The sequence below is a fragment of the Bufo gargarizans genome, chromosome 9 (genome assembly GCF_014858855.1).
Source record: "Bufo gargarizans isolate SCDJY-AF-19 chromosome 9, ASM1485885v1, whole genome shotgun sequence".
NCBI lineage: Eukaryota > Metazoa > Chordata > Amphibia > Anura > Bufonidae > Bufo > Bufo gargarizans.
In genome coordinates, this window is record NC_058088.1 from 140819894 (window position 1) to 140843848 (window position 23955).

The following is a 23955-nucleotide window of genomic DNA, read 5'->3' on the forward strand; positions in this document are numbered from 1 at the left end:
AATGCGTCTCTGATGCGGACCAAAACAACGGTTGTGTGCATGAGGCCTAAATCTGGGCCAGTGTAGAAGATAATTCTTAAATCTCTGCATAACCTGTCAGTACAGGTGACCTTGAGCTAAAGTGCGGTGCCAGGCTTTATGGAGTGGGCAGGGGCAGCGATGTGCTTCCGCCAGGACTGAGCCGACACTGGTTCCCTTAACCACTTCAGCCCCCCTAGCTTAAACCCACTTAATGACCAGACCACTTTTTACAATTCAGCACTACACTACTTTCACAGTTTATAGCTCGGTCATACAACTTACCACCCAAATGAATTACTAATAGAGCTTTTATTTGGTGGTATTAAATTGCTGCTGACATTTTTCTATATTAATCGAAATTGACCGAAGTTTTTGCAAAAAAACGAAATTTTTCACTTTATATGTAACATTTTTCTATTAAAACTACATTTCTATATAATTTCTTCTCTAAATGTATTGTTCTACATGTCTTCGATAAAAAAAATGCAATAAGTGTATATTTATTGGTTTGGGTAAAAGTTATAGCATTTACAAACTATGGTGCAAAAATGTGAATTTACACACTGACTTTCTGAGCACCTGTCATGTTTCCTGAGGTTCTACAATGCCCAGACAAGTAGAAACACCCCACAAATGACCCCATTTCGGAAAGTAGACACCCTAAGGTATTCGCTGATGGGCATAGTGAGTTCATGGAAGTTCTTATTTTTTGTCACAAGTTAGCAGAAAATGAATAATGAACTCACCATACCCGTCACGGAATACCTTGGGGTGTCTTCTTTCCAAAATGGGATCACTTGTGGGGGTATTTATACTGCCCGGGCATTTTAGGGGACCTAAAGTGTGAGAAGTAGTTCGGAACCCAAATGTGTAAAAAATGCCCTGTGAAAGCCTAAAGGTGCTCTTTAGAATTTGGGCCCCTTTGCGCACCTAGGCTGCAAAAAAGTGTCACACATGTGGCATCTCCGTACTCAGAAGTAGGGCAATGTGTTTTGGGGTGTATTTTTACATATACCCATGCTGGGTGAAATAAATATCTCTAACAGAACTTTTCCCATTTTTTTTCTATACAAAGTTGTCATTTTACAGAGATTTCTCTCACCCTGCATGGGTATATGTAAAAATACACCCCAAAACACATTGCCCTACTTCTCCCAAGTACGGCGATACCACATGCGACACCACTTTGCAGCCTAGGTGCGCAAATTCCAATGAGTATTAGGAGGGCATTTTTAGGCATTTGGATTCTCACGCTTTAGGGCCCCCAAACTGCCAGGGCAGTATAAATACCCCACATGTGACCCCATTTTGGAAAGAAGACACCCCAAGGTATTCCGTGAGGGGCATGGAGAGTTCCTAGAATATTTTTTTTGGGCACAAGTTAGCAGAAAATGATTTTTTTTTCTTCTTACAAAATCATTTTCCATAAAAAATAAAAAAAAAAAATTAGATATATATATATATATATATATATATATATATATATATATATCTATATATCTATATATCTATCTATCTAATTTTTTTTTTTTTATATATTATATATATATCATAACACAAATAGTGCAGCAGCACAGTCAGAGCCAGTGGACTGGGTGCAAATCCCCACAGAGGCAGGCCACTCCTCCACAGTATACAGAAGATGAAAAAACAAGGCAGCACTTCCAGTGCTGCCTCTTTTATATATATATATATATATATATATATATATATATATATATATATATATATATATATATATATATATATATATTCTAGGAACTCGCCATGCCCCTTACGGAATACCTTGTGATGTCTTCTTTCCAAAATGGGGTCACTTATGGGGTATTTATACTGCCATGGCATTTTAGGGGCCCTAAAGCGTGAGAAGAAGTCTGGAATATAAATGTCTAAAACATTTTACGCATTTGGATTGCGTGAGGGGTATGGCGAGATCATGTGAAAATTTATTTTTTGTCACAAGTTAGTGGAATATGAGACTTTGTAAGGAAAAAAAAACGAAAAAAAATTTCCGCTAACTTGTGCCCAAAAAAGATAAATCTTTTATGAACTCGCCGTGCCCCTCAAAAGTGATCTTTATAGCGCTGCAGCGATTTTACAGTTTTTGCCGTGATCAAAAAAAAAAATTCTGTCACTGCAGTGGGGCGTACTGACCACGACATATGGTTTCCTGCAGCCCAATAGTAAATATTACCAACATGTACCTGCTCACATAATGGGGAACATGGGGTTAATGTGTGGTACTTCAAGGTGTTAACTATTAATGTAAGGCACATAGAGGTCCAATTTGATAAGTCCATGTGCCTCACAAACAGTAACCCCAACATTTACCTCATTAACAATGTTGTCCATTACCTCACAATGATGGGGTTACTATTAATTGAAGCACATACTTTTATATTAGTAAGTGACCCCCACAAAGTACTTCCTCACAATGTTTGGCAAAAAATAAAAATGCTCACATTAACCTCATGTTGCCCCCTTCTGCCTCTAAAACCTGCTGTCTTCAATAAGTTCCAACAACCGCATTATCCTCTTCCCAGCGGTGGGCTAATGAGCACTAGGAAGTTAGAGGAGAGCTGGGCAGGCAGCAATCAGTGCCAACGGCATGTTTTAGACCCATGCAGAAAATGTTGCCTTTTATTAGGAGCCATCAAAAACTAGCTGCCAGGACATTACTGACGATAGTAAGTTCTAGATGCGAAGGGATGCAGAAGGGGCGTTGAAAATAGACTGCAAATGTAGGGAGGCAGCTGACAGGTACACCATGAAAGTTTTCAGTGGAGTATGCCCAGGCAGGAGCAGCAATCTGTGCTCCTGCCAGTACAGTGCTCACTGCAGTGCATATTGTAGACATGTGAACCAATACACTGCATATATGGCTACAGGTTTTCTATGCGCATAAAAAAATGGTTTTCCCAAGCTTGCTCCTGAACACTTGATATTTTAATGCCGGTTGCCTAGAGTTGCTGACCTCTGCAGTATGGTACAAAATTCTTAACGGCCACAGTTCAAAATTTGGCTTACAATAATTATACACACAAATGGGAAAACTGAGAAACTCAGGAACCAAACTGCTCCATAGTTAGAACCATTGTTTTACATAAGATGCTTGATATATTAACTATAATATCACCAGTTATGATTGAAATTTATAAGAGTTATTTACAGTGTAAAAGATTGCTTGACTTGCCCGCCCAATATTATGGACAATAAGTTGGAAGCAAAACCATATGTAGTGGGAAATTACATTTTTCAAAAAAAGGGGTTCATAGCTTAGAACTTACTTTGCCAATGACGAAAATATTGGACAGCCTGGTGGCAAAGCTGTTTCCATTAGCATCCTTGACATGAACAACATCAAAGGAACCTGGGTGCCTCTCCCTGTTGGTGATGACACCTATTCGGCCCAAGTTAGCACCTCCAGTTACCATGCAGAGGTTACCTATAAAAAGTAGAAGGAAAAAAGAAATTCTATAAATTACACTGCATCCCAGAAAAGCATTTAGGTATCCAAGTCAAAGCATATAAAGGAAAGTTAAAACTTTATTGCTGTGACGCGTGATGTCACAGGCTATGGCTTGCAACACTTTTAAAACATTACTCAGACACAAGACACTGGCCATGCATTTGCCCCATAGAAACCTACATCTACACTTCCGATGCAATGACAGGGCCTTAACCAGTCTAAGACTGGGCCATTAGCCCCCATCAAAGTGAACGGGAGCAGCTGTGCAGTAACCAAAGAAAGGAGAGGTGTAGTTCCGAAGCCAGCTCCAGCCTGAAACAGCCAATGTTGGTATCATTGCACTCTATCACACATACTCCATTTTAAGACTAAGTAGGAAGCAAAAACCCTTATGTGGTGAGCAATTACATATTTTTATTTTTAAAGGGGGTCATGGCTTAGAAGAGATTACGTTACCAATGACGAAAATATTGGACAGCCTGGTGGCAAAGTATCCTCAACATGATCAAAAGGAACCTGTGGGTGCCTCTCCCTGTTAGTGATGACACCAATTAGGCAGCACCCTCCATTTACTATGCAGAGGGTACCAAGAAGAAAATTCCAAACCCAGTGCCAACATAAAACGTTGCAAATCCAATTATTACACACATACTCAATTTTAACACTACAGGTCAAATGTGCCTGTCTGCTTAGGTGTTACAAAAATGTCAGATTTTTACAGACTGCAAGAAAAGAGGAACCAAATGAAGTCAGCAGATTCCGCCGAGACAAAATGCAAACATAACATGTGCCTTAATCCTTTCAACCCCAGGCCAGTTCTCACTGGTTATAAGGGAAAATAACATACAGAATGCTTAGTAAAATGTAGCTTTAGGGGTTAAAAAAACAAAACATTAACTCGCCTCATCCTGTTCAAGCATCTTCTTTCTGGACCTGCCAAAGGACCTTTGATGTAATCACGCTGACCACGTGGTGAGCACGATTACATCAAAAGTCCTGCGCAAACAGAATGAGGCGAGGTTTTCTTTGTTTGTTTTTTTAACCCTAAAGCCACATTTTACTAAGCATTCTGTATTAAAGAATGCTATTATTTTCCCTTATAACATAAGGGAAAATATACACAGAACCCCTAACCCGAACCTCAGTAAAGATTGGGTTTGGGTCTGGGTACCACAAAACGTATTGCACCCGCACGATAAAAACTGAACATCAGAACGCAATCTCAGTCAAAACTTACTGCAATTGCGTACCTACTCACACGATTTACGCTGATCGCAGACGCAACGCATCCGGACACGCTCGTCTGCAAGGGGCCTTAAAGGACCAGTTCAGGTCTGAAGTCACTTTGAGGCTTACATAATAGAAACCACCCAAAAAAGACCCCATTTTAGAAACTACACCCCTCAAGGTATTCAAAACTGATTTGACAAACTTTGTTAAACCCTTTAGGTGTTCCATAAGAATTCATGAAATGGAAAATGGAGATGAAATTTCAGAATCACTTTTTTGGTTTTTCCATTTTAATTCAATTTTTTTCCACTAACAAAGCAAGGGTTAACAGCCAAATAGCCATGTTTATTGCCCCGATACTGTAATTTACAGAAACACCCCATAAGTGGTCGTAAACTGCTGTACAGGCACATGGCAGGGCGCAGAAGGAAAGGACCACCATTTAGTTTTTGGAGGGAAGATTTCACTGGGATAATTAAGTTGCCATGTCACATTTGAAGACCCCCTGATGCACCCCTACAGTAGAAACAAAAAAGACCCAAATCTGGATACTACGGGATAAGGTGGCAGTTTTGTTGGTACTATTAAAATCATTGGTGGCAGCTTCTGATCGGAGCCCCAGCAGTGTAAGTCTGGGGCTCCGATCGGTTACCATGGCAGCCAGGACACTACTGAAGCCCTGGCTGCCATAGTCAGCTCCCTGCTGCTGTGTGTACTATGCACAGGGCAGCAGGGAGAGTGCAAAGTCCTATTCGCCATAATAGAGCTCTATTACCCTAAGTTCACAACAAGGAGAAACCAATGCTTCCCTATGGGAATGGTTCTCACCTGGGCGTTTTACAGCGCGTACGATTGCACTGTAAAACGCCCGACGCTCAAAAAAGTTCTTGAGCTTCTTTGGGGCGTTTTGTCGCGCGTTCCCGTACATACTTTCGGGAACGCGCGACAATAAGCGTTTGCTTGTCTCTGTATGCGCGATTGCAAACGCCCGTACAATCGCGCATACAGAGCGCTCCTTTCGGAACGCTCAGGTGTGAACCCAGGGTTAGGGTTAGTAGGACAAGGGATTACAAGAACCCAGATTCTAGCCCCTAAGGGGGAAAATAGTTATTAAATAAAAGTTAAGAAAAATCACCCCCTTTCCCAATTTTACATATATAAACAAACATTACATATGGCCACATCCCAGAAGTCCAAAACTATTAAAATATCTCCTATGTGGTGAACACCGTAAAATAAAAAATAAAAACCTGAGGGGGGCGGGGGTCCTGCGGTTTGCTGCGTTACCAGGTTAATCGGGTCTCTGGTGACCAGATAACCCAGAATAGGATGGTGATCGGTGGTGTAATACACCACCAATAACCATCCTGCGATACTGAGGTCTGGCGGTCACGCCACCTCTCAGGATCGCTTCTGATTGGTCGGCTGGGCAGGGCGGCAGTTTTGAATTGCTGGAGCTCCTCTCCCCGCTCATACAGGTCCGTCCAGCGGGAGAGGAGGAGCTTGGCTGGATAGTAATTCTTTTGTCTGGGGTCCACGGCACTCAACTGTGTGACCCTAAACCCCCCCAGGGGTGCTACAGAACCCCCCCTAGGGGTGCTGCAGCGCGGCCCCCCCACACACACATTAGTTTGGGGTGCAAGTGTTTTTTTTTGTTGGGTGTAGGGCAAAGTCCGTGAACACCCGTCCCCCACACACTGAATAAAGTTTTCCACAAACTCCCCTATGGCCCGCCAGACGTTCTCGGCCGAGGAGGCATACGCCCCGTTTGCCTCCAATTCAGAGCCCCATTGAGAATGAGGATGACCCCACTTTACTCTCGTCATCCACTTCCTCATTTAGCTATTATGATGAGCCCCCAAGGCGGTGGAGACGCTGCCAGGTGGAGCAAGGGGATCGCCATGCTAAGGACCCTGTGGCCCACACTAGTACAAGCAGCTCTGGGGCTCGTACTAATTTTCCGGCCCACCAGATAAGTCCACCTGAGCCCCCTACCGGTGAACCTTTCTGGTGTACCCCAGAGCATTTTGAGCCTGTGATTCCTGATTTTGTTGGCCAAGCAGGAATCTAGATTCCCACAGTGGGCTTCACTAAATATGACTATTTTAGTCTTCAGTGACTACTTTGGGAATCTGATGGTGGCGCAAACAAACCTGTACGCCCAACAGTTCATTGCTCAACACCCAGGCTCCTTTTTTGGCTAGGGCCGGTGGCTGGACTCTGGTCAGTGCACGTGAGATGAGGACGTTTTAGGGCCTCGTGCTGCACATGGGCCTAGTCAAAAAAAACAGTGTAGGGCATTACTGGAGTGGGGACGTCCTCTACCGGACCCCACTTTACAGTACGGCCATGACACGCTCCCGGTTTGAGGCCATCCAGAAATGCTTGCATTAGGCAAGTAAAGCAGCATGTCATCCCCAAGGTGATCCTGCCTATGACCACCTGAACAAAATCGGGCTGGTCATCGATCACTTTGGGGCCAAATTTTTGGAAGCCTATGTACCTGGAAGGGAGATCGCGGTTGAAGAGTGTCATTGCTTTCAAGTGGAGACTTTTTTCCGCCAGTATGTTCCCTCCAAGCAGGCGAGGTATGGCGTGAAGCTGTACAAACTTTGCGAGAGTACCTCAGGGTACACGTACAAGTTTAGTGTGTACGAGGGGCGAGATTCCCGTATGCAACCCACAGAATGTCCCCCCACTCTGGGTGTTAGCGGGAAACTTGTGGGACCTTATGCACCCACTGCTATATAAGGGTTACCACCTGTACGTGGGTAACTTTTATACTAGTATCCCCTTACCACGGAGACACCAGCGCGTCCACCCCGTACGCCTCCCGAGCACGGGCTAGAAACGTGGGAACCTTGTTGTGGATTCTGACCCCAACAGACGTCCTTGAATACTTCTGGATGTAAAGACCACTCTCCCGGGTCCACTGTGTTGCGGCTGAGAAAGTCCGCCTTCCAATTGTCGACCCCCTGGGATGTACACTGCCGACAGTACTGGAACATGAGTCTCCGCCCACTGGAGGATTCTTTCCTCCTCCTGCAGGTTCCACCCTGATGGTTGACGCAAGCCACAGCAGTGGCATTGTCCGACTGGACCCTTACCGGGTGACCTGCTAGGAGGGGAGTCCAATGAGAAAGGGAGAGGAAAATTGCTCTGAGCTCCAGCACGTTGATCGGAAGGTGGGCTTCTGCCGCCGACCAAACCCCCTGAACAGTCCTGGCCTGGAGAAGCACTAACCCAGGAGACTGGCGTTGGTGGTGATGACTGTCCAGGAGATTGGAAGGAAGGACCTCCAAGCCACCAATGGAATTCTACATGCACTCCTGGATGGAAAGACATCGGGAGCGCAGGAAGGAAGGAAGGAAGGAAACTTCTGGACATTGATCAGCCAGCCGAACTGTTCCAGAGTCTGAACAGTGATTTGGACACTGTCCTTGGCCTGGGGGAGGGAGCCTTTATCAGTATGTCGTCCAGGTAGGGCAACAGAGATATGCCCCTGGTACGGAGAAGCGCCAAGATCTTCGTAAATACCCAAGGGGCTGTTGCCAGACTGGTAATGCTGTCCGCCGACAGAAGCGCAGGAACCTGTGGTGAGATTCTGCGATAGGGACATGCAGTTAGGCGTCTTGGATGTCCAGACACGAGGAACTTTCCTGGAAGAAGAGAAGCAATAACGGAGCTGAGGGATTCCATCCGGAACTTCCGAACCCACAGGGACCTGTTTAATAGCTACAGCTCTAGGACCGGGGGCACTGATCCCTCCTTTGGCATAACGAATAGGTTGGAGTAGAAACCTGCGCGTTGCTCCTCCAGGGGAACTGGGACAAATCACCCCCCTGTCCAAAAAGGAAGAGACCGCCTGCAAAAGGGCCGAGGCCCGGACCGGATGCCCCGTAACCCGAGAAGGGAAGAAACGTTCCGGAGGCGAATTCTATTTTGTAACCGGATGTTACAATTTCCAGGGCCCAGGCGTCCTGGATGTGAGCTCTCTAAACCTGTTGAAAGGAGAGCAGTCTGCCCCCCACCGCAAGAGGTGGGGGCGCCCCTTCAGGTGGAGGACTGCTTGGGGGGCCGCAGGCGCCAGGAAGGTTGGGGCTTAAAGGCAGGTTTCTTGCAGGAGTCCTGAGAGCCATCCGGGAAGGGGGCCGCAGCAGACCTGGAAGAGAAGCGACGAAAGGACTGGTTCCTAGTACCGGAGGACTGAGCTCCGAAGGTGCGCTTGGATCTAGATGGGGCAGGTTGGTGCTCTTTTTTAGGCTACTTGCACACTAGTGTTCGGGTGTCCGGTTGTGAGCTCCGTTTGAAAGGGCTCACAAGCGGCCCCGAACGCTTCCGTCCAGCACTAATACATTCTGAGTGGACGCGGATCCGCTCAGAATGCATCAGTCTGGCAGCGTTCAGCCTCCGCTCACCAGGCGGACACCTGAACGCTGCTTGCAGCGTTCGGGTGTCCGCCTGGCCGTGCGGATCCGTCCAGACTTACAATGTAAGTCAATGGGGACGGATCCGTTTGAAGATGACACACTATGGCTCAATCTTCAAACTGATCCGTCCCCCATTGACTTTCAATGTAAAAGTCTGGACGGATCCGTTCAGGCTACTTTGACACTTAGACATTTTTCAACAATATAATGCAGACTGATCCGTTCTGAACGGAGCCACAGTCTGCATTATATGAGCGGATCCGTCTGAGACAGATCCGCTCTGAACGCTAGTGTGAAAGTAGCCTTACTTTAGTTTTACTAAATATTTTTGATAAAATGTTTGTTTTAAGGTACTTTCATACTAGCGTTTTTTCTTTTCCGGCACAGAGTTCTGTCCTAGGGGCTAAGGCCTCTTTCACACTTGCGTTGTCCGGATCCGGCGTGTGTTCTACTTGCCGGAATTACACGCCGGATCCGGAAAAACACAAGTGTACTGAAAGCATTTGAAGACGGATCCGTCTTCAAAATGCTTTCAGTGTTACTATGGCAGCCAGGACACTATTAAAGTCCTGGTTGCCATAGTAGGAGCAGGGGGAGCAGTATACTTACAGTCCGCGCGGCTCCCGGGGCGCTCCAGAATGACGTCAGAGTGCCCCATGCGCATGGATGACGTGCCATGCGATCACGTCATCCATGTGCCTGGGGTGCCCTGATGTCACTCTGGAGCGCCCCGGGAGCCGCACGGACGGTAAGTATGCTGCTCCCCGCTACACTTTACCATGACGGAACTCTATGCCGGAAGACAAGAACGCAGGTGTGAAAGAACCCTTAAATCCGGAAAAGAACTGATCAGTTTTATCCTAATGCATTCTGAATGGAGTGTAATCCGTTCAGGATGTCGTCAGTTCAGTCTTTTTGACTGATCAGGCTTTTCAGAAAACCGTAGCATGTTGCATTTTTACCTCCAGCCAAAAATCCTGAACACTTTGAACGCCGGATCCGGTCTTTTTCCCATTGACTTGCATTAACGCCGGATCCGGCACCGTGTGTCCAGTCAAACCGGATCCGGCTTTTGCATGTTAAACCCGAAAAATGTGAACAAAAAAGTTAAAGTCCATAAATGGCGGATCCGTTTTTGCATTTTTTCATTGTGATCAAAATCCTGATCAGGATTCAAATGTAGTCCGTTTTCACACGTTTTTCCGGATCCGGCAGGCAGTTCCAGTGTCAGAATTGAATGCTGATTTAAACAACGCTAGTGTGAAAGTAGCCTTAGACTCAAGTCTGAGAACCATAGTTTTTTTTATCAGATTGTCAGTGGCTAAATTAGGATTTAAATTTAGTACTCCATGGAAGTGTGGTACTTCCTGAAGCAACGAATAATGCAGATGCCCGGATGATCAGGGGACGTGTCACATTGAGTAGTGGTGTCCTTCCGTATCCCCCTCTTGTGACACACACTGCACTTTCTTTGGGTCCGTCCCTTCTTTCCAGTATGGTGGACTACACCTAGAAAGTGTTGGCCAGGGACAATCCGGGCTCCTCCAGTTCCGAGGTACTCCGGCCTGCTCTTTCCCGGTCAGAAAAGATCAGGGCCTTGAGGACTGCCTCATAGAACTGAAGGAATGTCCCTGTATTGCCAGCGCTCCGGGACAGCACAAAAGAGTTGTACAAGGCAACCTGTTCCAAGTAGACCGCAACTTTTTTTTGTTTATCTGAATAATGCAGGAATTTCCGGGTGGCCTTAAACCGGGAGAGTGTTATGGCTGTACTGTAAAGAGGGGTCTGGTAATGACACTAGGTTTCTTGACTAGGCCCATGTGCAACACGAGGCCCCCAAATGTCCTCATCTCTGCTGCACTGACCAGGGCCTGCTGCACTGACCTGGGCCTAGCCAAAAAGGAGCCCAGGTGTTGAGCAACAAACTGTTGGGCGTACAGGTTTGTTTGCGCCGCCATTAGATTTACAAAGTGGTCACCGAAAAATAAAATAAAAAAATAAGTCATATTCAGTGAAGCCCACTGTGGAAATCTGGATTCCTGGTTGGCTTACAAATTCAGGCATCACGGGCTCAAACCGCTCTGGGGTATACCAGACAAGTTCACTAGCAGGGAGCTCCGGTGGACTAAACTGGTGGGCCGGAAAATTAGTACAAGCCCCAGAGCTGCTCGTACTAGGGTGGGCCACAGGGTCCCTAGCATGGCGGTCCCATTGCTCCGCCTGGCGGCTTATCATGGCTAGATGACGCGGATGACAGAAGGAAAGTGGGGTCATCCTCACTGGGACTAGTTGATCTAAGAGTGCCGGCCACAGTCAGCTTACGTATATGTGGACCCCAGACACCCGATTTAGCGTGATGCAATCAGTAACTTTTTTCTTCCACTAACTTTCCCTAAATATCCCTTCCTAAACTAACCTTTCCCTAAATACCTGGTGGTGCTGGGGCACAGATGGGGGTGCTGGCTGACTATTCTGAGCTTTTTACAGATGGGGGTGCTGGCTGGAGATCCGACGCAGCGCTCCACTCTCCTTGGCTCCTGGACTGAAAAAAAGAGGAGCGCTGATACAATTTGAAATACGCGCCCTCAATAAATATAAATATAAATATAATATATATATATACGGCAGCCACATTGCCATAGACAACTGACAGAAGGGGACCTAATTGACTTGTACTGATGAGTTTGAGGCTTGCTCTGACCTATGCAGAGGTAATTGTACAAAGAAAGAATAGATTAGCTCTGACAATCACCTATTGTGAATGGTGGATCATGTCTAATCTATACACAGAGGTCATATCTCCTTATGCGCATGTTTCGAATATTATATAAATGCAGTAAAGTGATCAGTACAGATCGAGAAGTGGCACCTATTAGGATTAGTGACCAGTTTGAAAACTGCAGTATTTTAAGGTTTTTATATAGATATTGACATGGAAAACTGAGATCACCAAAGTTCTTTAAAAATATGTTTATAAAAAAAAAAACAAAAAAAAAAAACACACAACATGATTTCAACAATAGTATGTTTCCTGATGACACATTCTCTTTGAAGTGCCTTGTCTGACTGCTGGACAGCAGTTTATGTGTTGGGGTACCTATTGGCCTGGAATTCAGTAGGCGGTAGTATGCTGTGTGATTTGCAGTCTTAGGCTAGGTCTACACAACGACATTTGTTGCGTGGCAACTTTTATAATGATAGTCTATGGTGTCGAACTGCGACAGTCACAAAAAATTAATTCAATATGCGACACCATAGACTATCATTATAAAAATTGTCGCACAACATTGGTGCGACAAATGTTGCAATGTAGTTGTGCCCCATCTGTCGCACGACATGTCGTTGTGTAGACCTAGCCTTAATGAAAAATTAGTACAAGATTTAGTAAATGTATCCCTTGCAGTCCCATGCATGTCACCTGCTAAGAGTGGTACGGACACAACAGATGAATTCTAAGTAAAACTGCGACATGCATAATCTGTGTGGCTTACATACTTAACAGGCCCACTCAAGTCAATGGTTCAGGGAAGAGACAGCACATGTACACCATCTTTCATTGACTGTTAGCAGATGCTGTGGGCGAATTCTTCAGTTTTTAACATACTGATGCCACGCAGATTGAACATATGGACAAACTGAACAGTCAGAAAGTGCAGTCAACGGGCAGGGAAAGGGGTCATGCAAAACATTTTAGATTCCTTGCATGAAGGAGATGTAAATCACGGTACAGAGCTGGATGACTTATGTCCATTTATGTCGTGAGCACACTTACCAGTATCAAACTTGATAAAGTCTGTAATCTTGCCAGTTTCCAGGTCAATCTGAACAGTGTCATTGACCTTGATGAGGGGGTCAGGATAACGGATTGTGCGGGCATCATGGGTTACCAAGTGAGGGATTCCTTTTGTACCCACCCAGGTCTTCCTCACCTTGCAAAGCTTGTACTGTAAATGGCAAAGGACTACATATATAGATCAGTAGGTATGGACTGTTCACTAACATCAGAACTGGAGCAGAGTGGTATTATGAAATAAACCCTAAGTAGTCAAAGAATAAATCTGTTACAAGTCAATGAAGTACAGAATGATATGGATTTTTATAATGGGCATAGATACCACAACCTATGTGATAACTTGCATTCTGCAGAGATCCTTTATTCTTGCATGCACCCAAGGCAAAGCTTCACTAAAGTACTCTGTAGTGGTCTCCTGGTTGGAAATTACACCTGCCACTAAGCTGAGGGGAGGGTTAAACAGTCAGGAACGCAGTTACCACTGACCTTAACCAAGTAAAATACAGTCTGCACCATATAAGGCTACTTTCACACCTGCGTTAGGTGCGGATCCATCTGGTATCTGCAGACATATCTGCACCTATAATACAAACGCTTGTATCCGTTCAGAACGGATCAGTTTGCATTACCATGATAATGCAAATGGATCCGTTTTGATTTGCACTGAAAATCAAATGGGAGACGGATCATTTTTCAATTGCACCATATTATGTCAGTGAAAACGGATCTGTCCCGATTGACTTACATTGTAAATCAGGACGGACCCGTTTGGCTCAGTTTCGTCAGACGGACATCAAAATGCTGCAAGCAGCGTTTTGGTGTCCGCCTCTAGAGCGGAATGGAGACTAATCTGAGGCACACCGATGCATTCTGAACGGATCTTAAACATTCAGAATGCATTGGGGCTAAACTGATCCGTTTTGGGCCGCTTGCGAGAGCCCCGAAACTGACGTGCATCCGTTCAGAATGCATCTGTATTATCGTTAACATAGCCAAGACGGATCAGTCTTGAACACAACTGAAAGTCAGTGGAGGACGGATCAGTCTTCTATTGTGCCAGATGGTCAGTGAAAATGGACCCGCCCCCATTGACTTACATTGTGTGTCAGGACGGATCTGATTGGCTCAGTTTCAGACGGACAAGCAAGCAGCGTTTTGGTGCCAGTCTCCAAAGCGGAATGGAGACTGAACTGATGCATTCTGAGAGGATCCCTTGACATTTAGAATACAAACTAATCCATTTTGGACCTCTTGTGAGCCCTGAACGCATCTCACAAACGGAAAGCCAAAACGACAGTGTGAAAGTAGCCTTACTTGGGCGTTTCAGCCGAAACATTCACATATAAGCAATCTTATCTCCATTTTCTGCTAAGATTTAGCAGCTGAAGCCACCACACCAGGTGGGGCACGGGAGGGACCTGCCCTTGGATATTTATGGCATATTCTACACATATTAGCCTATGGAGGAGATACCCCTTTAAAACTCAAACACAAACCACAAATTAAAAACTTTTCACACTACGTTGCAGACCAGTGTGTTGCATTTGCAGTGTATTAACTGTGCACACTAACACAAATAGACATAGGTTAATGCACAGGCCCTCAAGTGAGGTCCCTTACCTTTGCCTCTTCAGCTGTGATTCTGTGCACCGCAAATCTCCCTTTGGTGTCATATACCAGACGGAAGTGCTCACCAGTCTTGTCAATGCTGATGACATCTGTAAAACAAGACAGAAGAATAAATCCTATTTTACAATTCACACATGCCTAGGCATGGGCCAGGTACTTTGATATGCAGTGGGGACATGATTTTTGCATGTCCAGGGGTATGTTTGAAAACGTATTATGGCTGGTGAAACCCACTTTAATATATAATATATTACTACACAACAGCAAAAAATAAAAACAAACACTACCAATCCATATCAGAGAAGGGTCAGTCTTTGGGGGGGGGGGGGGGTATGCTACACCAAGAAAGTATAGAACAATAAAGTTCTATGGTGTAGAATTGTTTTGTGTTTGTTCCCTGATAAGTGAAGCTACATAATCACTAAATAACCTACTAAAGCATTTAATTTGCCTGCCAAAGGGGGAGGGAAACGTCAGAAGACCCTAGATTCATTGGCAAAGTGAGGTGCAGTGGCCATAAACAGAAGCCACATTACCATTAGTGCTCTCTCCAAGGGATAATCCAGCTTCTTATAACAAATCGCAAGGGATTTCAAGGGGCTGCAGACCATTTTTTGGCATGATTTAGAAAAAAAGACGACTGAGGGGAGATCTTATTACTATGTATAAATATATCAGGGGTCAGTACAAAGATCTATTTATCCGCAGGACTGTGACCGACAAGGGGACATCCTGTATCAGGATCAATAACTGAATCATGCTTACCGGTAATTTTCTTTTCGGGAGTCCTCCACTACAGCACGGCTTGTTAGAACTATTATATAAAGTATAGAGATTCATGCCAAAAAATGGTGACACAAATTTGCCTTTTTTACACAGCTCAGTAAAAAAAAATAAAAAAAAAGTTATGGGGGTAAGAATATGGTGATGTAAAAAAATTTTTTTTTACACCATTTACAAAAAAAAAACTAGACATATATGGTATTGTTGTAACCATACTGACCTAGAGAATAAAGGCTGACTGGGAACAAAACCTGTACAACGGTGGATAAAAAGTGATGGATCATGTGATGAGCACAGTGATGTCACCACAGGTCCTTTGACAGGTCCTAAAGAAAGAACAGGAGATGATCAATTGGAGAAGGAGAGTTAAATGTATTTATTTTTTAACCCTCATAGACACTGCCCACTGTGCCACCAATGTTTATTATACTGGGGTGTATATAATGTTTATTATATTGACCTCCTACTAAGCATTCTGTATTAAAGAACGCCATTTTCCCTTATAACCATGTTATAAGGGAAAATACTACAGTGAATAGACTTTTCCTAGCAACCATGCGTGAAAAAAAAAAAAAAAAAAAAAAAAAAAAAAAAAAGCGTGCGATTTTTCACGCAACGCACAAGTGATGAGTGAAAATTACCGCTCATGTGCACAGCCCCATAGAAGTGAATGGGTCCAGATTTAGTGCGGGTGCATTCCGGTATTTTGAGTGGAGGCATTGTGGAATGGAGTCGGAGACACGGCAGTGAGAAGGTTCGGTTTAGTCTATTCACTACCGCTCCTGGTCATATCGAGGTCCGGCGATATGGACAAAATCTGTATCATTGCACAGATTCACATCGTCCATATTGCATATATATCGCCCACCCCTAGTTCAACCAGTTAATAAACCTAAGGGTTCACATACTTTTTCCACCTGCACTGTGAATGTTTACATGGTGTGTTCAATATAAATACGGCATTTAATTGTGTTTTATTAGTTTAAGCAGACTGCGATTGTCTATTGTTGTGATTTAGATGAACATCACATATATGTGAACCTTTTGTTCACATACAGTCCTGATCAAAAGTTTAGTACCACTTGAAAAAAAAGGCAAAAAAAAAAACATTTTACATTGTTGGATCTTAACAAGGTTCCAAGTAGAGCTTTAACATGCAACAAGAAGAAATGAGTGAGAACACATTTGAGCATTCAATTAATTGAAAATAACGATAAAACTGAAACAGGCTGTTTTTCAGCAGATCCAAATTTTAGGACCACATGCCTTTTAAAAGGCCAAATCTGTGCAAAGATGTGGATTCATTGTCATTATCTGTCTGACATGTTGTGATGGCAAAGGCAAAAAAAAACTCCCTTTTTGAACGTGGTCGGGTTGTTGAACTGCATAAGCAGGGTCTCTCACAGCGCGCCATCGCTGCTGAGGTGGGATGCAGTAAGAGTCATTTGGAATTTCTTAAATGATCCTGAGGGCTATGGAACAAAAAAAGTCAAGTGGAAGACCCAAAAAAATAAAATTCACCAGCAGTGAGCCGGAAGATCCAATTGGCTGTGTCAAGACACTGGACGATCCTCGACCCAAATTAAGGCCCTAACTGGTGCTGACTGCAGTCCTATAACCAAACGGCATCGGAGACTGAAGGGCTTCAAAAACAAAAAAGACGTCTTCAAAAGACCTAGTCTCCTTGAGACACTTTACCACACTTTATTGGCAATTATGTATATTCTGTGATTTTGCACTGTATTGATCATGCTATGTAATTTTATATGATCATGTTCACAGCTATGTGGGATTGAACTATGGAGCTGGATGAATTATACTTTCTACATGGCTATATTTTTTATGCACTTGCACTTTGTTGTACATCAACTTGGAATTTTGATAATTACTTGCACCATTTATGTATGCCGATTTGCACGTTATTCAGCTGGACAAAGGCTCCAAAGAGCTGAAACGTTGCTGCTAGATGGGTGAATAAACCATCCACTTTTTTCCCCATCACAATTTGGAGTGCTGCCTTTTAATCTCTATCTATATCTAGGACGTGTCTTATGTTGCGTTTTTGCCCATTTGTCTCTCCTTTTGATTAATTCTTCTAACCCCAATCTTGAGGCTCTTGAGGGGTTGTGCACTAATTTCTATGAACTCTCAGACTAGCCAGATTCATGTTGCTGATCATGCTACCTTGATCTCTAGGCTCATTCGCTTCCAGGCCACCACTGCTAGTCTTGGGTTTTCTTGATGAACTTATCTTGATGCCGCTGCAGCCAATCACTGGCCACAGTGGAGATCTTCTCCCCTTGCATCACATGTCCAGTTAACATAATGCAAGGGAAGCAGTGGTCAGTTATTGGTTGCAAAGGCGTCAAACAGGAAGTTCTCATGAAGGCACTCAAGACAAGCAAACAAGCCGGGACCCAAAGGTCCTGCCAGTCTCAGAAATTAGTGTATACCAACTCTTCAAGGAGTTATTTTTTTAAGGGAGGTTTCAAACCAATATTCTTCTATATGTGACACAGAATGGAAAAAAAAAAAAAAAAAAAAAAAAAATCCCCACTGCACTCAACCTCCTCCCGACAGCCTCACGCAGGGATGCGTCCTGCGGGCGGCCCGGGTTATTCCTCCTTGACGCATCGATGCGTCATCTCGCGAGAGCCGAGATTTTGCGTGAACGTGCACGAGCTCACAGCGACGCGCAGCTAAGAAGTTGATCTACAGCCTGCCAGCAGCGATCATTCGCTGGCAGGCTGTAGATGCGATTTTTAACCCCAAAAAGGTATATTAGACGCTGTTTTGTTAACAGCGTCTAATATACCTGCTACCTGGTCCTCTGGTGGTCTTTTGCTTGGATCGACCAGAGGACAAAGGCAGCTCTGTAAGTAGCACCAACCACCACACTACACCCACCCCCTATATACTCCCTGATCACCCCCTTTGTAAGGCTCCATTCAGACATCCGTATGTGTTTTGCAGATCCGCACATTGCCAGAGCTATATAGAAAATGCCTTTTCTTGTCTGCAATTGCGGACAAGAATAGGACATGTTCTATAGGCTCTACAAAAAAAAAAAAAAAAAAACGCAGTGTTCGCCAGATCAGGCCTGATCTTGTGCGGACACTTGCGTTCAGTCCACCCCACCTCAGTGACTGAATTATTTTTTCTGATCACTGCAAAAACATCGTAAAATCGCTGCGGCGCTGTAAAGATCACTTTTGAGGGGCATGGCGAGTTCATAGAAGATTTATTTATTGGCACAAGTTAGCAGAAATTGTTTTTTTTTTTTCATACAAAGTCTCATATTCCACTAACTTAGGACAAAAAAAAATTAAATCTTACATGAACTCACCATACCCCTCACGTAATTCAAATACGTAAAAATGCCTTGTGAAATCCTAAAGGTACTCATTGGAATTTGGGCCCCTTTGTGCATCTTGGCTGCAAAAAAAGTGTCACATGTGGTATCGCCGTACTCAGAAGTAGGGCAATGTGTTTTGGGGGTGTATTTTTACATATACCCATGCTTGGTTAGAGAAATCTCTGTAAATGGACAACTTTTTTTTTTTTTTTTTTAATACAAAGAAAAAAGTTGTCATTTGCAGAGATTTATCTCACCCAGCATAGGTATATGTAAAAATACACCCCAAAACACATTGCCCTACTTCTCCCGAGTACGGCGATACCACATGTGTGACACTTTTGCAGCCTAGGTGCGCAAAGGGGACTAAATTCCAATGAGTACCTTTAGGATTTCACAGGGCATTTTTACACATTTGGATTCCAAACTACTTCTCACGCTTTGGGGCCCCTAAAATGCAAGGGCAGTATAAATACCCCACAAGTGACCCCATTTTAGAAAGAAGACACCCCAAGGTATTCCGTGAGGGGTATGGCGAGTTCATGTAAAATTTAATTTTTTTGTCACAAGTTAGTGGAATATGAGATTGTCACACATACATCCATTTCCGCTAACTTGTGACAAAAAAATAAAAAACTTCCATGAACTCACTATGCCCATCAGCGAATACCTTAGGGTGTCTAATTTCCGAAATGGGGTCATTTGTGGGGTGTTTCTACTGTCTGGGCATTGTAGAACCTCAGGACACATGTGCTCAGAAAGTCAAAGTGCGTAAATTAATTTTTTTGCACCATAGTTTGTAAATGCTATAACTTTTACCCGAACCAATAAATATACACTTATTGCATTTTTTTTTATCAAAGACATGTAGAATAATAAATAGAGAAATTGATATAGAAATGGAGTTATTTGAAAAATTTTACAACAGAAAGGGAAAAATTTCATTTTTGCTAAAATGTCAGTCAATTTTGATTAATATAAAAAAAAGTTAAAAATGTCAGCAGCAATAAAATACCACCAAATGAAAGCTCTATTAGTGAAAAGAAAGTAAAATTAATTTGGGTGGTAAGTTGTATGACCTAGCAATAAACTGTGAAAGTAGTGTAATGCAGAATTGTAAAAAGTGGTCTGGTCATTAATGGGGTTTAAGCTAGGGGGGCTAAGGTGGTTAAAAACTAATCATTTGAGAGGCACCACTGCAACCAGTTACCACATCAGCGCTCTCCATATATGCCCCCCCCCCCCCCTCACAATCTGCATCCTGGGATCTTTTAATCCCTTGTCCTATTCACCTTAATAGATCTCTATTAGGGTGAATAGGACTTCACACTACCTGCTGTCCTGTGCATAGTACACACAGCAGCAGGGAGCCGACTATGGCAGCCAGGGCTTCAGTAGCGCCCTGGCAACCGATTGGAGCCCCGCAATTACACTGCTGGGACTCTGATCAGAAGCTGCCACTGCCCCACCAATGAGGAAGGTGGGGGGGGGGGAGAGAGAAACTGTAGCGATGCAGTGGCCACAATGGGCATTACAGTGCGCATGCCCAGGATATAGGCCGGTCCTGTGGATGACGCATGGGACTTGCAGGCCGGGCGGGTACCATGTTAATCAGATAGGTGTGTACAATGTCATTTTGGTGACTAACTCCCTTTAAGGTAAATTGGCGACTGTTTTGGACGCCATCTGGAGCGATGTTAGATACATAATACGCATGCCTACACTTTTTCACATCTGGCATTTGCAGTCTCTGCAGATTCTTAAAAAAAAAAAAAAAAAAAAAAACACACACACACACACACACACACACACACACACACGACTGATAAAAAGACAGGAACCTGAAGAGAAACTGAATGGACTCCATCATAGTAAATGGAGTCTGTTCAGATCAGTTATGTGCCCAATACAGCACTTCCGTTATTTTCGTTGCTCTGCTCATCTAATAGAGCACAACAGAAATGAATAGCGGTGGTGTGAACAGGGCGTAAGAGGTGGGCATTTATGCAGGGGAACCATTACTAGTCTAAATAACATCAGGAGCTGTCACCTTGTACTGTACCTCAAACTGGATGTCCGGGTTGTAGAATCCTCTACAGCATCACAGCCACCATATTCGCTAGTGTCCTTAGGCACAGCGCACAACTCCCCCATACCCTCCAGAGTGCAGCAACAGCGCGCTCCTTTCTGCAAGGAGCTTTGTTATTAGTTACTTCAGACAACGACAGCATCGACGCACTGCCTGTGCCCTTCACAGCCTGCCTTGCACTGATAATGGCAGGGAAAAGTCATATTGGTATGCCTTAGGCTACTTTCACATAAGCGTTCGGGGCTCCGCTTGAAGGCTCTCACAAGCGGCCCCGAACAGATCCGTACTGCCCTAACGCATTTTGAGTGGATACAGTTTGGCCTCCGCTCTGCTGGTGGACACCTGAACACTGCTTGCAGCCCTCAGGTGTCTGCCGGGCCGTGCGGAGGCAAACGGATCCATCTATACTTACAATGTAAGTCAATGGGGACGGATCCGTTTGAAGTTGACAATATGGCTCAATTTTTAAACGGATCCGTCCCCCATTGACTTTCAATGTAAAGACTGAACGGATCCGTCAGCTACTTTCACACTTTTTTCTAAACTATAATGCAGACGGATCCGTTCTGAACGGATCCCATCGTCTGCATTATAGGAGTGGATCCGTCTGTGCAGACCTCAGACGGATCCACTCTGAACGCAAGTGTGAAAGTAGCCTTAGACCTTTTGTTTAAATTGAGTAAAAAGGCCTGAACTGGCATCTATGACGCTTGTACAGGCATTATTTGGACCGCTGCTAACACACGGCCAGATTTAGCATTAGCGCAAGTCAAAATAATTGAGTGAAAAAGTCAAATTTTTGCGCAATAGCTAAAACTGTGTGACTTATTGGCTCTAAGCTATGCTGGCCAGTTTTCTGAAAGTGGGCATGTTCTCAAGCAAGTACATTTCTAGAAAGATTTACTGTTGCAACAATTAAAAAAAAAAAAAAAAGTTATAAAAATTGAGCAATTTTACTCCAGTGAGGACCATGCTCATCTTATGCAACTTTTTAATAAACATGCAATTTTCATAAAGACATGTGACTTTTGTAAGTAAAGCTGCTTACTGAAGGATATAAACTGCTACCGTCAAACCACCTTTATCACAGTATTAAAGGACCGGTTATAATTCTGACTTATGTTAAAGTTGAGTAAGATGTAAGTGTAATGATAAATCCAGCCCACAGTTTGTGGGTCCATGGTTTTCACAGATCATTGATAGACTCTGGATAACAACCTACAGCCTAGCAATATCTATGGAACACCAATGACACACAAAGGGCCAAAACTAGCTCAAATACAGATTTTTCAGATGTTTTCATGGATGACCTAACAGATGTCAAAGACTTATGAAAGAGGTCCAATAGTACAAAACACGTATTCAAGGTGTTTAGCTTAAATAGGGTGTGCATGGGAATAATGAGCGGTACAATGTAGGCCCTAACCAGCACTGAAGAGAACATACGTCATTATGTTAGGTATTGGCACTCTGCAGCAACTAACAAGTAAACTAGGCAGCATCATGCCATAAAGCTTCCAAAATCACTCACCCATGAATCCAGCAGGGTATGTAATGTCTGTGCGGACCTTGCCATCAATCTTAATGAAGCGCTGCATACAAATCTTCTTCACCTCATCTCCGGTCAGAGCATACTTCAGCCTGTTTCTCAGGAAGATGATGAGAGGCAAACACTCCCTAAGCTTGTGAGGACCAGTGGATGGACGTGGCGCCTGTAAGTCAGTGGTTCATACAATTACGGTCACTTTACACGGAATTAACTAACTGCAGCAGGTCCAAATATGTCAAATGTAAAAACCACTCTAAGATCACAGGTGGACAACATGGAGGATACTCACAAAGACACCAGTCAGCTTATCCAGCATCCAGTGCTTGGGGGCTGCAACACGCTTCAAATGCTTCTTGGGTCCACGAGCCTTTAGTAAAAGAGAAGGAACTGATCAGTTCTAGAAGATTGCCAGTGACCACACCGGAGATGGCCGGGCAGGATTCCCAGCCACGCAATGATCCCCGCACATCATGGAACCATGGTCACAAGACGTTCTGTCCCATGTCTGGGGTCCCCGGTGAGTGGCGCAGCGGCTCCAACATAGCGCGTGCCCCGGGAGCGCTCACAGCGAGCCCGGACAAGGCCATGACTGCTAGGCGGGCCGGTGTCCCCAGCAATGAGAGGCGGGAGTGGGTGTCTAGGGCTCGTACAACGTTCGCATCAAGGTTTCGGAGAAGGGAATGAGGGGAGGACAGAGGATGGGGTTGGATAGAATTTCTGGGATAACGCAAAACAAGTCTCACCATGGCTGCGTCGGGAATAGAAAAGGCCTCCTTCTTCCGGAGCTGGCAGGATAACCTTACGCCACAGACGACGAGCACGCAGGACAAGACTTCCGTGTGTGCTACTTAACGTAGCGCCCTCTGCTGAGCTGGAGTGCTACTGCATTTTATCTCTTCAGCGCCTTTGGAGGAGAGGGCTGTGTCTCGCCTCAGGCTGGCTTCACGCATTCGTTTCTCGTATTTTTTATTTTTTTTGCCATAGATAGGAATAGATAGAAGAGATGAATGTATCCGTGGTATCCACCTCTGACATTGGCTTGAAAAAACAGAAAACCAGATGGCTTCACACACAATGTTTATGTTTCCAGTGATTGGTATGTTTCTTATGTTGCCCTTTAAGCCCCTTTCATACGAACAAGTTCCATGCATTGGGCTTGCAGCGTGTGTCAGCGAAAGCACCCGTCCTGACATGGACCCTACAGGGAAATCTCCCGGTGAGCCGATGCCCAGGGGGCCACTTAATCCCACACCTTGGCCATTAGCAAGGTACAGAAAGATCTGATGCTCTCTGCATTAAAGGGGTATTATCATCTTAATGATCACTGTTAAATCTGTTAATGATCTAACAGTGATCAATTTCATTAACAAATCCCCACCCCTTAGAAAAAAATAAACCTATACTTACCTGACTGTTGTCTTCCGTCTCCCCTGGTTACGACCACCGCTCTTCTCAGGAATCACAGTGGCCGCGCGTGCGCAGACGGCTTCTTTTCTTCTCCTGGCCGGCCGCGCGCTGTACTGAACGCGCACGCCGAGTCCCCGCATGCGCCCTGGCGACTTCTTTCTGGCAAGTATATTATACTGGCCAGGAAGAAGTCACCAGGG

The 23955-nt window shown here is 44.4% G+C and overlaps 1 protein-coding gene across 1 annotated transcript in view; it reads right to left on the reverse strand.

Moving 5' to 3' along the window:
* RPS4X (ribosomal protein S4 X-linked) overlaps positions 1-23168 on the reverse strand; it is a 36656-nt gene extending 13488 nt beyond the window's left edge. The window contains exons 1-6 of the mRNA XM_044268388.1: positions 23092-23168; positions 22638-22715; positions 22331-22511; positions 14564-14661; positions 12923-13094; positions 3309-3466 (exon numbers count right to left, since the gene is read on the reverse strand). Of these exons, the coding sequence (XP_044124323.1) occupies positions 3309-3466; positions 12923-13094; positions 14564-14661; positions 22331-22511; positions 22638-22715; positions 23092-23094 (690 nt within the window). The 5' untranslated portion in view covers positions 23095-23168. The remainder of the gene's footprint in view (positions 1-3308; positions 3467-12922; positions 13095-14563; positions 14662-22330; positions 22512-22637; positions 22716-23091) is intronic.
* Positions 23169-23955: the final 787 nt, after the last annotated feature.